General features: G+C 41.6%; 2 protein-coding genes across 2 annotated transcripts; one reads left to right on the forward strand and one right to left on the reverse strand.

Moving 5' to 3' along the window:
- Positions 1–2,093: 2,093 nt before the first annotated feature.
- Positions 2,094–5,002, reverse strand: LOC114793928 (GTPase IMAP family member 4-like). Its single transcript, XM_028986107.1, has 3 exons — positions 4,930–5,002; positions 3,970–4,095; positions 2,094–3,853 (listed from the first exon to the last, which is right to left on the reverse strand). Exons 1-3 carry the CDS (start codon positions 4,934–4,936, stop codon positions 3,129–3,131), a joined length of 858 nt encoding a protein of 285 aa, XP_028841940.1. The 5' UTR covers positions 4,937–5,002; the 3' UTR covers positions 2,094–3,128.
- A 2,907-nt stretch (positions 5,003–7,909) lies between these two features.
- LOC114787783 (protein translocase subunit SecA 2-like) lies at positions 7,910–14,501 on the forward strand. The gene is made up of 5 exons (XM_028975678.1): positions 7,910–8,015; positions 8,215–8,343; positions 9,344–12,273; positions 14,209–14,333; positions 14,470–14,501. The coding sequence occupies exons 3-5, from the start codon at positions 9,356–9,358 to the stop codon at positions 14,499–14,501; spliced, it is 3,075 nt and encodes a 1,024-aa protein (XP_028831511.1). The 5' UTR covers positions 7,910–8,015; positions 8,215–8,343; positions 9,344–9,355.
- Positions 14,502–15,492: the final 991 nt, after the last annotated feature.

The raw sequence follows: 15,492 nt of genomic DNA on the forward strand, positions 1-15,492 counted from the left end.
TAAACTCTTTGGAAGGTGTGTGTCCCGTTACATCTGGCGTAAAAAAAGAACACTGCGTTTTATAAAAAGAACATGACAACAACAGTAAGTGGTGGTGGTGTGATGGTCTGGGGCTGTTTTGTTGCTTCAGGACCTGGAAGCATAAATGGAGCCAGGAATTCTGCTGTCTACCAAAAGAAAAAGGAGAATGTTCGGCCATCTGTCCGTGACCTCAAGCTGAAAAGAACTTGCTTAACTATATTTTCCAGTTAACTAAGTTACCTACTAAAGTTCTACCGACATGAATTACTGAGTTTGGTCAACTAATTTATGTATTATAAGGTAGAATACATTCTACCTGGGTAGAATAGTTCAACTAAAAGATTTTCCAGTGATATTCATTGTAATAGGCTTATTGGCAACATTTTAAAATCACAAAACCTTGATATTACCTTGATGTATTAGAAATCCAGCTGCCCTTAGTCATAGTGAGTTTCTAAATGTTAATATTAAATGTTATCCAAGTGTCTTTTTCACAATAGTATAAAAGCATAATTAACTACAGATTTATAAGCAAAAAACTTTTCATTTACGAACCGTGGCATCATGAACAAAAATGTCTTCATTGATTTCCCAAACTTACACTTATTACTTCATTTTACTGAATAACATTAATTCAACTAACTTTTAGCAAATTAACTTTTTATAGTGTAAAGAGGAACTGACTAACACTTTGGAATGGCCTAGTCAAAGTTTGAGATGCTGTGGCATGACCTTAAAAGGGCAGTTCATGCTCGAAAACCCTCCAGTGTGGCTGAAGCACAACAATCCTTCAAAGATGAGTGCTCAAAATGCCTCCACAGCTCAGTAAAAGACTTTGCAAAAGGGCTGCACAACCAGTGGTCACAATACAGGGGTTTCATACATGGTGGCCAGGACAATGGAGACACCACCAAACAATGACCCGACAGTGAGCAGACACAAACAGGGCAGCTTTATAATATCATAAACAGGTGAACACAATCAGGAAACATTAACACAGGACTAACATGAAACTCTGGTCCGAAATCCGGACCCGGAGTGGCAGACAGGCTAAAAATGAATCAAGTCTGTATTGTATATAATTTTATTACATGTGTTTAATGTAAAAGAGGAAGGTTTAGGTAATCACATTAATTTCTTACATAAAATGCCATTGAGGTCTCATAGGAAAGTTCTGTATCATTATTATTACTATTACTACTTAATATGCTTTGCTAAGCAGATAAATTAATGTGGTCTTGTTCTTTGCATATTAAGACACATTATTTCCAACAAATTTTTTAAATCTTAATTTCTTTTTCTTCCTTCATTCCTATATTATTTGCCTAAAACGCCTACGCCACTGGCCAGCACTGTATATTACTGTCTATTCTTGGATTTTCATGGAAATTACTTTTTCTAAATGTATCTGGATATTTGAACTGAACTTGTGTCTTTCAAACTTAGACAAACCAAGGCTGTAAATTATTAAGAAATACAGTGAAAGATTGTTTTGAAACCTTGTATTTTCTTTATTCATTATTTTAATGTAATTAAATGTAACAAAACAGTGTAATTTCTCTTTATCTGCGCACAAATAAATATTTTTCAAGATTTCTGGAATTTCTATGATAGTAAGATTATCAGGAAAAATGTATAAATATGTATTTACATTACGTTATGTTATATGTATCTCTATATAAACCAATACCCACATTCATTAGCTGTGGAGAAGAGGCTGGAGTGTAGATCTGCAGAACTGAAATTCCATGAGGGTGATTTGATATTCATTTGAGTATTTAACAAATAAAATTTTGGTTTTATATGTTAACTCCTGGCAGTCTTTACAAGCAGAACCAACACAGCCCAGTACGTGTGTTGGTGGATGAGTTCTGGATCAGGTGGGTTTTTATAGGGGAACCATTAACCTCAGTCAAGCACACCCGATACCGGTTAACCTCAGGAGTGCGGAGGAAAATGAGCGGAGACAAGTACCGCGACGCGCAGATCCTCCTACCCTAGTACTCGCGGACGCCACACCCTGGGTGGGAATAAGTGTTTTATTGAAAGTGAGTGACTGTGTAAATAAATAAATAAAAACTTGGTGCTTGGGCCCGCTCAACACTGCTTTTAGTTGTAATTTGAGTTGTTCTTGTTGATCACTGTTATGGGTGAAATGTTTCCACATTTGTGCTTATAACTAGATCTCACAAAGTTATGTCTTCCCACACATGTTCAAACCTAAAAGTCTCACGATTTTACACGAATCAAAGTGAGGAGTGAATCATTTGTGCTTTGGTCATTATCTCAAAGCTCTAGGTTCAATAAGGAGGCGGAGTTATGGTGTATTTAAAGATTGTACGGGATTTATTCCACCCAGGAGGCAGTAATTTTACAGGATGTAATTTGAAGGAGGAAGAAGGGAGAAGTAAATCAGAGTAGATGAACAGAGTAGATGACTGCATAAAGAGATAATAAAGGACATATATATGAATTCACCTTTTTCTATCATTCTGGGAGTTTATCCAGCAACCGATAAAGAATTTAAATTTCCACACACAGTACATATACATTAAGTAATAAACTATTTCCACAATGCTTGAAACAAAATAAAATAAAAGTGTTGAAAAGTTAAGTCTTATTGATCTCGTTGTGTTCCGGGCTCAAGTTCAAGTTCAGAGGAATTTAAATCCAAGTAAATTCCAAAGCTTGGAAACTGTAACACTCCTACCAGCCTGGTGGAGTGAAGCTCACTTTCCTGGTGTTCGGTGACATCTCTGGGAGGCTCGCCATCAATCCACGAAAAGAAAAAAAAACCTGACCAAAACGGAGGTGAGATCTGGTGCACGTATGTTTAGCTCATTTATGTGTTTCCAGCAAGGGATGCTGTTTACTTTCTGGACCTGAACTCTAAACCTTGGTGAACCAACTGGCTGAAGAATTGAGTTAAAAAAATCTGAAAACGTTAAAAGGATATTAAAAACTATTTTTTTTTGGACCTGAAACTGCCACAACTGATTCTTTCCTTGATTTTAGATATTAATACACTTGCATTTGCCTATTTGTGTTTGTGACATAGATGGAACACAAATATTAGCATGGTCCTCATGGTCTCAAATTATTGTGCTCTACACACTTTTGGACACCTGCGTGCCATACATGATTTTTTTTATTTTTCCCTTAATGTCATATCTGTTTTGTCTAATTCTCTTCTCTTCCTTTTGAATTCTTCTCTCAACATCCTGCAGCATCTCGTTGGTGTAGCAGCCTCCACCGTTCTGTTCCACAACCTGCTCTATGGTGTTCAGCAGCTTCTCCACCTGAACTTTGTTACTTCTGTATTCGTTCTGCTCCTGGTTCCAGTATTTGTTGTCGATCACGTGACAGCGACCACCACACTTCTGCACGAACCTGTTCAGCTCAGGACTCTGCTCTACAAATTCCTGAATGGTCTGATCCTTTACCAGCTGATCCCCATGAGTGAAAAGAGCCAGGCTATACTTCAGCACGTCTTCTCCAAATACATAGGTGATCTTTCTAATGATCTTCTCCTCCTCTGTGTATCTTTGTACTTTAATGACTATGATGAAGACGTGTGCGCCTGGGAAACAATGAATCATGCTTCGCATTATTTCACACTTTACATCATGTTCTGACATATGAGTGTCAAAAATCCCAGGCATGTCGATGATTTTAATTTGTTTCCCATTGATGAGCGCAGATGCTGACTGAGCTCCAGCCTCTGAGGATCGTGCTCCATGTCCCACAGAGAATTCCTGTCGGCCCAGTATGGTGTTTCCAGAGCTGCTCTTGCCATCACCAGATTTACCAAGCAGCACAATCCTCCTTTCTTCTGACAAATTAAAATGAAACAGACATCAGGTTTAGGGAGATTTTCAGCTTTCTGGACCTGAACTCTACACCTCCCCAACTCTTGGCTGAACAAAAACTCGGATCTGGATTACTCACCTCGGACTTGCTGAGTCGGGCTGCTTTCTGTTTTCATCCCTGCACCTCGATCCATGAGCCGAGTTGGATTGTTTAGAGAATGATGATGGCAGAAAGATGAGCGACTGAGTCTTCCCAACCATATTCCTAACAAAGAGGACAATTTCAGATACACTGAGATAAATGGACATGCATGGAGGTTATATGAACCCGCTCCAAATCAGAGTTAAATTCAACACTTTCAGTGTTAAGTCTGTTAATTAGTGTTAAATGACAGTGACTCCGCCCCTTTCAAGGTAACAAGCCCATATGGGTGGTACACAGGTACCAGACAGGTGGTCCATATCAGCCCCACCTTAATATGACCCCAGAACCAAGATGGGGAGCCCCTGATTTATCCGCCGTCATGAAAAAGACTCGGACCAAAAAGTGGAGCAGCGTAGTACCTGTGTTCTGCCTATCTGGGCTTGTTACCTGGGAAGGGGGCGGAGTCACTGTCATTTAACACTTATCAGTATTGGTTTTAGAAAGTTTGCGCTGAAAGTGTCACATTTAACTCTGATTTGAAGTGGACTAATATTCACACTCTGCAATGTTCACTTAGCTCTGGCATATTTACTGCGAAGATGAAAACTGTGTTTTAGAATTTATTTGTCAATTAACTATTTAAGTTCGCAAGAGCTTGGTTATGTGTTATAAACATTTACAACAATAATAATTGTAATACTTATGAGACTGAGCAAGGTTTTTTCACCGCAGTTCATATTTTACCTTTAATATTAACATTTAAAAAACATGTACGAGTGGTGGAAAACCAACTCATGTTGTTTACATTCTAGAATTATATTGTTTAATGTTTGCGCATTAGGGTGCATTTGATTTGCACCCTAATTCTATTCTAAGTCATTTTATTTTATTCTATTTTAAGTAATTTTAAGTGATTAAAAGTATGTTAATATCATAAAATTATTTGGTACTTACGGAACATCTCTGGCCTTTATCTTCAGGTAATCAGCTTCATAAAAAAAGGCCAACGTATATGACTGAGTACCACTGAACAAGACAAAGGGAAATATCTGCTCTACAGTGACATTTATAGTGAGTTCACACCTCCCCAGTACAGCAGCGACAAAAGGAGAAAAAGAAAGCAAAATCGACTCATGGACAGGATAGTCTGGACTGAATAGGGTACTGGTTTTACTGACCTGGTCATTGGACAGAAAAGTTTTACTTTTCTCTTATAGAGATACTGTACAGTTTTTAAACTTTGGTTTTAGTTAGTATATTTTAGTTTAGTGTGTACATACGTATATATATATATATATATATATATATATATATTTATTTTATGATTTTATGATTGCACTTTTTTCACAGTGGAGAATGGCATCCATCACCTTCAGTCATTCCTGAGAGGTGTTCCAAGAACACCACATGATTTCTTGGAAAGCCAAATGAGAATGTTTTAATCATGGCTACTTTTTACCAAGCTGACAAATCCGGTTTTGTGGGTCACCACTAAATGAACTGGTTATGCACACGTCGCCCCGAACCACACCCATATGTACAGGCTCGCAGTCAAGCAGGTAAGAAGTTTTAAATTGAAACTCTCCAGGTAACAGGTCCATATGGGTGGTACACAGGAACCAGACAGGTGGTCCATATCAGCCCCATCTTAAAATGAACATCTTAGTGATCCCCAAGACTTTGGGGGAAATGAAATTCAAAAGGTGAACTTTTTAGAAGTTCTGTGTCCCATTACATCTGGCGTAAAAGTAACACTGCGATTCAGAAAAAGAACATCATACACAGTACCAGACAGGTGGTCCATATCAGCCCCATCTTAATATGGACCCCAGAATGCAGATGGGGAGCAAGAGTCAACCCTGATTTACTTCATAGACATTTCATTTCAAACTATCTTTTAATTATTCCTTTATTAGTTTTTAGTGTTGGAGACCTTTTGGAATGAATTTCGTGAATATTTTCTTAGTTCTGAGGTAGTTTATTTAGTGATATGTTCCAAAGAAATCTGACATATACCTGGAAATAACTCTAGTCAAACCTAGAAGGGAGGACAGAATGTCTGTCTGAAGAACTATTGTCAGATATGGACCACCTCCCTGATACCTGTGTACCACCCATATCGACTTGTTACCTGGGGAGGGGCTGGAGTCACTAAATAGATGAAACTCTAATTTGAGCCAAAGGACTTCACCGTCAGGGGATTTTACTATTGTGGTGGTCTCTAAGGTTCCAGGTAGCCTCAAGGCAGCCAATGTGGTTGGCCGTTCATTTATTCTACATATCAAATGAGATTATGTGTAAATGTCACACAAACTCACTCAGGCCCGCTGAAGTGATACTTGCTGTATTCTGTGTATGTATTTATTTCCAGTAGGTGTCATCGTGGCACAAGATTTTGGATGATGAAGCAGCAGGTTCAAACTCGTCAGCGGGTCATCACAAGGGTGGTGTTGATAGGAACTTTATTATATTGTCACTATTGTAAACCCCTACTTTAATGCCATTTTATATATTTCTTAGTCATTTCACACACAAAAAAATGCTTCAAAAACAAGATTTTCTGTGGCTGTCATTGCATGTGAATTATTAATAAAGCAATAAGGCAATGTTCTACTGCATGAACTTACACCTCATGTTCCAACAGGTTCCATGTTCACAGAATTATTCTGAATTTGACTGTGAGCAGCTAGATAAGCTGGCCACTTTAAAGGTCTTGAGCTGTCGTTTGAAGGTGCTCAGTGACTGAGTTGTTCTGACCTCGAGGGGAAGTTCATTCCACCACCGAGGGGCCAAGACGGAGAAGAGTCTAGATGAGTGTCTTCCTTGTACCTTCAGAGATGGAGGGACCAGGCGAGCAGTACTGGAGGCTCGGAGTATATGAGGTGCAGCGCGAGGTGTAATAAGGGCTGTGAGGTAGGATGGTGCTTCTCCTTGTAGGCTGGAACTAGGAACGAGGAAGAAGACGGGACTTTCCACCAGACAGACCGTGTGTCTGACATGGGATAATATCAATTCTGATAATATCAGTTATTCTTATACGCAAACTAATAGGGCTGTGTGATTATATTTTTCACATGTTAGTTTTCAAGCCACTTGTTGATTTATTATATATAGAATGCTCTTCCCATGCTCTTTGTTCATTTGCTGTAAAAATAAGGACCAGAGACAGTTTTGTAAAATATCTCCCCTCTGTCCTGTTTTTGTTGGCCCTGTGAGGGACATCCATCTCTTCATTACAGTACAGCCACATCTGGAGGATCATTGTGAGGCTTTTCCTTTCTGACTAAACCTCTACTGGCACCTACTGGCAAAGCCTGACATAAAGAGAGGACACACATTGAACCCATCTCCAGACGGGGAACTTCTTTGATGCAAAGAACCTCTCTATAAGACGTTCTGGACTGTGAGCTGCTGTAGCTGCCACTTCCACTAGTTGCCGTTGGCTGTGTTGACTGAGACTAATGCACAAAATATTCACAGAGTCAAAGAAGTAATGATATAATCCATAAGAGTTATTTTGAATTAAAAGCCACAGAGAAAAGCCCAGGGTGGGAGCAGTACTCACATGCCAATGAAAGATTGTTCCACAGCTTGGGATGGCTGTGTCTCCAGAAAGAAAGGTGGTCTGCTGGAGAAAAATGCCGGACGCTTACTTTTCAGTTGGTGTATGTGTCTATGAACCAAAAGATCCCAAACCAACTATAAAGTTCCTCACCTTGTTCAGGACTCTTGGACGTAACGCATTTGATTTTGCAGTGTTGAGAACAATAATTGTGAATAAGCTTCTATATTCTTGTAAATCCACACGTCATAGCAGCGGAGTTCATGTTTGTGTGTTGCTATGCATGACTTGAAAAGTAAAGTTTAAAAATGAAAGGGAAAGTGGGGGAAATCCAAAGATTAAAGGTATAAATAACGGACAGAAAGAACGAAGCCATTAAAGAGAGTGGAGAGACGCACCTTGGCGTACCTCAAGGTGAGAAGTTAAGACGTGCCAGGGCGGTCTCGGAATAAACCGGCACACGCGGCTGTGAATCCAGGTATGAAAATGAGGCCTGTAGACATGGCATTGCGGGAAGAAGGCGGTTCTCAGCGGCAGCGATCTAGACCAGAGATTCTTATACTGTAGATACGGTGAAAATACGTGCGTTTTGAGCAGTTGTAAAGACCTTCTTTTTTTTACCGACAATTAAAATGATTGAGGCACACGCATAAAAAAAATGGTTTTAATCCTTGCAGGTTTGCACAGATGCCAGCTGTTGGCACCACTACAGCATACAGAACTGGGTAGAGAGGGGTGAGCTTCTTCTGAGCGAGGCGGAGCATTTGCATGAAGAAACACCCGGAAAAGCAAGAGCGGTGAAACGCGTACGTACAGAAAATAGAATTTTTACACTCGCTTTTCAGTCCCATAGAAGATTTGTGGTCAGAGCTGAAAAGACGTGTGAGAGCGAGGCGGCCTACAAACCTGACTCAGCTACACCATTTAAAGGCAATTCTACCAAATACTAAGCAAATGTGTGTAATCTTTGAAGAAAGTACAAAAAAAAAGTTATTTTGACATTTAGCAAATTGAAATTATTTTGGGAACCCGAACGGGCCTGAAACTGAAAGGGTTTTGTGTGATTTCACATCAGACAGCAAGAAAAAAAAAGTTCTGTGTCTTTTTATACTGTGTATTTAAACTGTTGTTTTCAACTGTAAACCATAGTTTAATATGACCACACCTGACAAGATCTGTGTCACGTGACTCCGGTGACCCGGACTCGGCGCATCCTACATCCGTGGGTGTCGTGGCGTGAGGTGATTGACGTGCGGTGGTCACTCTTTGCGCTGTTTTTTCACTTTCACTTTCGGTCTCCTCATCAGTGTGCGACTATCTGGTTTAGTTGAGCCCAGATCAGCTAGAAGAAACAAAAAAAAATCCCTGCTTCGATATTTTCTCAAGGCACACGAGGACAAAAAAGTCTCAGTCCAGCTCTTCGGTTGGTCAAACGGCTGGACCACAATACATCATGTGGGAACCACGGTTCCTCTATGTTTTTTTGCGGTTGCAGGATGTCGACATGGACCCATAAACCGTCCTGATTTAAATCTGGTGATTTGACTGTGGATAGCAAAACGAAAGCAAAAGAAGAGGAAAACCCGCATCATCAAATGTCACGAGACGTGAAAAAGAAATATGAAAGTGTGACCAGGGGAATTTGAGGGACTTCCCCCCAAAAAATCAGTTTACCAGAGAAGCTTTGGCATGAATGTTATCTTTGGTTAAACATGAACGGTGATGTCCATGTGATTAGAGCCATGTCCTGTTAAGGGCTGGTTGCTCTGGAGTCAATTCGAATCATTCTGGTTATTTTTCCTCCAGGTGTTTACAGACATGGACCTTCAATCGATCTCGACCCCTTGTGACCCCGACCGGGACGGGACGGTCAGAAGAATGTGCAGTCTAATGAACAACTCAGGCTGGAGTGAACGGGATGTGGCGAAGCTGGTCGCTGCGCTGATGAAACGAAAGACCAACAAGGCTGACCTTCACACCTGGATTTCAAAAATGCTTTATAAGATCGAAATACACAGGATCACTCCTGGTTTTATAGATGAAACGGGACGGAACATTTTCCAGTTGGTGGAAAACCTGAGCGAAGATCAACTGATGAAATTAATAGAAGATGAAAAAGAGAAAACGCTGGAAGACATTCTCGCTGACATCGAGGAACAAGGGTTCGAAGTGGACATTGTAAGAAAAGTGTTTTCATCCCCTACAGACGCTGATGCAACTACGATTGCAAAGTTGCGAACGCACCTTCAAAGCTTTAGCGATGCTGTGCTATCAGTCACATCTTGGAGACCCAACCTGACCCAGCAGGTGAGCTGGTGCATTCTGGCCCTGTCTAAGTCCAGTCAGCTGATCCAGGTTGGAACTGGAGAAGGCAAGTCATGCATCGTAGCCATGTTTGCGGCATATCTAGTCATAGAGAAAAAAAAGAAGGTGGACATCATCACCAGCTCTCCTGTGCTGGCCAAGCGAGATGCAAAATCATGGCGTGACTTTTATAAGAGACTTGGTGTCTCTGTCGGCTTCAACAGCGATAATTACGGGCAGAACGATGAATGCTATAAACATGATGTGGTTTATGGTACAACCAGGGACTTTGCTGGGGATTGGCTGAGACACAGGTCCATGAGACAAGGAGGGCGGGGCAACCGGGAGTTCCAGTGTGTCATTGTGGATGAAGTGGACTCACTGCTGTTGGACAAAGGCCTGGACATAGTGTACATGAGCACTGACATGCCCACCATTGAGATGTTGCATGTTCTTCTGGCAAAGATATGGGTTGAAGTGAGTCAGATCAAGAAGCTCGACCCAGGGAAGACTCTGCTTGTGGGATCAGGTGAGGAGGAGGCACATAAGTATGTGAAGAAAAAGGTTTTGAAACATTTAGAAGACAAGAAGCTGGTCCTGCCCATCTCAGGACTCCAAGAGCTTGTGGATGCAAAACTGGATTCATGGATTGAAAATGCGTTCCGTGCGACGAAAATGACTCTGGGTGTTGAGTACATTTTGGAGGGAGGAGGAGTTGTCCCCGTGGACTACAGGAGCACCGGGGTGGTGCAAAATAACGTTCAATGGGACGACGGTCTTCATCAGTTCCTTGAAATGAATCACAAGACGAAGCTCAGCAAAATTTCATTCATCACAAACTTCATGTCTAATGTGGGTCTGTTGAAACGTTACGAACAAATCTCCGGGGTTTCTGGAACTCTGGGAAACGAAGCAGAAATGGGAATGCTGAAGAAACTTTATCCAGGAATGAACATGTGCAGGATGGTGTCCTTCAAGCACAGGAAGCTTTATGAAATCCAGGGAAACATCATCAGTGATGAACACGAATGGAAAGAGAAAATCTGCAGTGTTGTTAAAGATCAGGTCACGGAAAAACCTTACCGGGGTCAGAGGGCCGTTCTGATCATCTGTGAAACCATAAAACAGGCTGAAGCTCTCCACAAAGCCCTCAAAGACCTAGTCCCAGCGACCAAAATGCAACTCTACACAAACAACAACACCGACTCTGATATCCCCAACAAGCAGCTTTGTTGTGGGGAGGTTATCATCGCCACAAATCTGGCAGGGCGTGGGACTGACCTCAAGGTTTCTGAACGTGTGAGCCAAGCGGGGGGTTTGTTCGTGGTGCAGACGTTCTTGCCTGAGAACATTCGAGTGCAGGAGCAGGCCTTTGGGCGCACGGCGCGCCAGGGAAAGCCGGGTTCTGCCCAACTCCTCATATGCAAAGATCACGTTCCAGAAGCGGTGAAGATGATAATGGAAATGCAACCAGAGGCACAGAGGAAGGCACTGTGGCTCACAAGACTTCGTGAGAAATTCCGAGCAGGCATGAGACAATGCGGGGTTCATCCCTATGATACGAATTGTGAAACAACGGCTGAACTACTGAGTGAGATGTTTTCGGTCATGGGCCAACTTGAAGACCCTCGCTTAGAAGCAGCCAAGAAGGCCAGAGACATTTTGGTAAAGGTGAAATTGTCCGGATACTTAGAGAGTGACGTCCCAAAAATTCTCAAGAAGGAGAACCTCTTTGCTGAATACCTCGAAATTGTTGAAGAAATTTATAAGCAGCATGGAGAGTCTTGCAAGACTGACTCGATCGTATCTTCCTTGCGGGAATGCTGGGGCTTGTGGCTTCAGATGCATTTCAAGGAAGATCAGGAAGAAGAAAAATTAAAGAAGGAGTTAAAAAGTGCAATGGAAAAGGCCAGGAAGGCGCTCGAGAGCAACCACGCCCCTTCACCCATAAGCTACCACTACATCAGGTACGGAAATGAGTTACGTGCCGAGGGGCTCCTCACAGAGAGCATGCGGATGTACACAAAGGCCATAGATGAGAACCAATGCTGGCCGGCAGTAGCTTTTTACCACCGTGCTCTGTGCATTCTGAAGAGAGAAGGCCCGGGTTTTGTCCGTCGAGCCCTCTGTGACCTTCAGAAAGCTCTCGAGTCGTTGGAGAGCTTCATCGGCCACTTACGTGAGCTTTACACCTGCGTGGAGAGCAGCAGTGAGGTTGGCAGCAACGACATCAGCTTCATCAAACAAATTCGATTGAAAATGAGCATGGTCAGGCAATTTGAAAGCATCATCAATCAAGCAATGAATAACCTGAGGGAGGCTGACCTGAAAGGGTCAAGTGTGACCATAATCGAGGTCGAGTTCAAGTTTTTCACTTTGTTACATCTGATTGCCAGCGGCCCATCTCAGGAATCTATGAAACAGAACTATGAGTCAGCAAATGTCCTTGAATTTTTTGGACTGAACACTGTGTTTTTTGTAAAGTTGTCATTTTCCTTGGCTGGATTCATGTCAAGGATATTCAGATAAACAGAATTAAATGAACCTACGTCTGTGGACTGATTTCCAAAAAAACTGTCGTTTGGCATTTACATTTACATTTACGGCATTTATCAGACGCCCTTATCCAGAGCGACTTACAATCAGTAGTTACAGGGGACAGTCCCCCTGGAGCAACTTAGGGTTAAGTGTCTTGCTCAGGGACACAATGGTAGTAAGTGGGATTTGAACCTGGGTCTTCTGGTTCATAAGCGAGTGTGTTACCCACTAGGCTACTACCACCCCAGAATCGTTTGGCAGAATCGTTTGATACGCACGGTATATATTTGTCCTAACTTGCAGACTATCTACTTTTACATTGGACAGTGCTTGTATGTGAAGATTATGCATTTGTGTGTTTGTAAATATATTTATTTGTGTGTGTATTTATGAACACACGGCATGAACATATGAGAGGTATGAGTACATTTTGCTCATGTTGATTTTGCAGGGAACACTGCAATTTTTTTGTTCATGTTGTAAATTTTGTTCGTGATGTTTTTGTATGGAACACTGTAAGGACTGTTGCTGAAAATGCAAAACAACAAAGCGCATAATTTAGCAACTTGGAGGAAACGTTAAATATTTTTTTGGTTTTAATAAAATAATCCAACTTCAACGTTCCCTTAAAAGAAAACTGCAGACACTATAAACTGATGGGTGGTAGTAGCCTAGTGGGTAACACACTCGCCTATGAACCAGAAGACCTGGGTTTGAATCCCCCTTACTACCATTGTGTCCCTGAGCAAGACACTTAACCCTAAGTTGCTCCAGGGGGGGGACTGTCCCTGTAACTGCTGGTTGTAAGTCGCTCTGGATAAGGGCGTCTGATAAATGCTGTAAATGTAAATGTAAACTGTATGCAAGGCTTTTCTGACAGTTGCTATACAGCATTAACAAAGAAACGGCCAAAGAGAGATCATTTAATCTCTGTTTTATTTGTCTACGAAATTAGCCACTCACAAATGTGATTGCGTTTGTTAGCGTTATGATATTTGAATCATATTGTTTCCATTGTAAATTGCTACTATTTGAAAAATTGTTACTTTTTCACCTTGGTATGATTTTAAAAGTTTTAGAGTTTTGTTTCCACTGCTATAAGAAACTTGGGGTCCATGTTGGTCTGGGTAAATCAGAGGCGACTCCTGTCCTTCATCAAATCCAAAATGGGCTGAGATGTGCTGTTCATGTCTAAATCAGGCAGACCGGACTTTATATTGTGTTGATGGCAGAGGTGGTAAGGGTGGTAGTAGCCTAGTAACACACTCGCCTATGAACCAGAAGACCCAGGTTCAAACCCCACCTACTACCATTGTAAATGCAGAGGTTTGGAGTATCAGACACAGACGTAAAGCTGGAGGATTGTGGTATTGATTACAGCTTGAATTTATAGTCTAAAATCTAGTCATGGACTATCTGAAGTCAAGTATATCAAGTATATGGGGGCGTGACAGATGAACCCCGGTTCGAGGTGTGCATCATTTACTGGGTTCTTTGTTCTCTCTACCTTCATGTGAGGCATGGTGGTCGAGTCTCAATCTTCATCATCTCGCCCTGCTGGACCTGGTCCTGAGTCCTGCCCTGGAAGCTTGGTTTTGGTCTCCATACATGCATATGACTGATGTTGCTTTCTATATGTTTCTCGGCTAAAAGCTCTGTGGTCTCCACTTCCATCTGCTGGGGACTCTGGAGGTGACTGTGTCTGAGGCTCGTCCAATCAGGGTGTCCCATGTGGCTTTTCTTCCCTGTTCGGTGGTGGCTGCACTTGCAGAGTGGATCTTCTTCGTCTTCGTTGTTTTCATTTCCTATGAAACCTGTTTCCTGATCAGGCTCCTGTTGGAAGTTGGGATTCTGATCATCACGTGTGTGTTCACTTTCACACCAGGCTCACCCCCTCAACCCCACACCAACAGGAGAGCAGATCGAGTGGTGCTGGGGGCTGTCATTCTGAACGGCCAGTTAATGTTCTTCTTTATTCCTTTTCATTTTTTTCGATGTTTATGTCTCTTTGAGCTTTATAGATATGCGATTCTCTCCTGTTTGTTTACACGTAATTGCTGATTTCATTCTGTGTTTTGGTCGTCTGCCAGAAGGTCCCTCAGACACCGACATCCAGATCTGACCAGGATCAGTAGGATGTGCTGCACTGCTGTGTGTTGGTTGGTTATCGACGTGACATTTAGTACTGATGCACTCAACTCATCAATCCATTCATCTTTTAAAATGATTTGCAAGGAAGTCAGCTGGTGTGTTCTTCTCTTGCTCTTTTTTTACTGTGCAATAACTCACTTATTGACTCTTACATAATGTGCATTGTGGCTTTAATTATGTGTTTATTTTTATTTTTATTTATACCCATAAATGTATATCTTTCCCTCTGTGCAGTTGTAGCATAAGCAATTTCCTTAGGGATTAATAAGGTTTTTCTGATTCTGACATCTGTGTTTTGTGTGTACTGTATGTATTATTTTAATCACATTCATTTTGTTTTATTATATTCACACTCATTTTTATGATGCTCTTGACCTAAATTGCTTTTCTAAATGTTGTGCTTATGGTAATAATTGTTTAAAAAGGTTGCATATATGTAGTCTTGTAAATGGATTAATTTATCACTCATCATTTTTCATCTGTGACTGAGCTTATTTTACACCACGGAACTGGGACCACACTGGGCAGACCACACCAGCCCATATTCTAGGTCTAGGGTGGTAGTAATCCAGTGGTTAAAACACTTGCCTACGAACCAGAAGACCCAGGTTCAAATCCCACTTACTACCATCGTGTCCCTGAGCAAGACACTTAACCCTGAGTGTCTTAACCCAGGGACTGTGCCTTTAACTACTGATTGTAAGTCGCTCTGGATAAGGGGGTCTGGTAAATGCTCTAAATGTAAATGTAAACAAACCCCTGATTAGCATTTACAGTAATTCTCAGACGCCCTTACCCAGAGCGCCTTACAGGGACACTCTGTCGCTGGAGACACCCAGGATTAAGACTCTTCCTCAGGGACACAATGGTAGCAAGTGGGATTTGAACCTGTGACTAAGTCGCCTAGTACCACAAAAGCACATTCTACAGCAGAGCAAAACCCTGGCCCTGGCCACTAGTGG

This window comes from Denticeps clupeoides, chromosome 1, assembly GCF_900700375.1.
Source record: "Denticeps clupeoides chromosome 1, fDenClu1.1, whole genome shotgun sequence".
Lineage (NCBI taxonomy): Eukaryota > Metazoa > Chordata > Actinopteri > Clupeiformes > Denticipitidae > Denticeps > Denticeps clupeoides.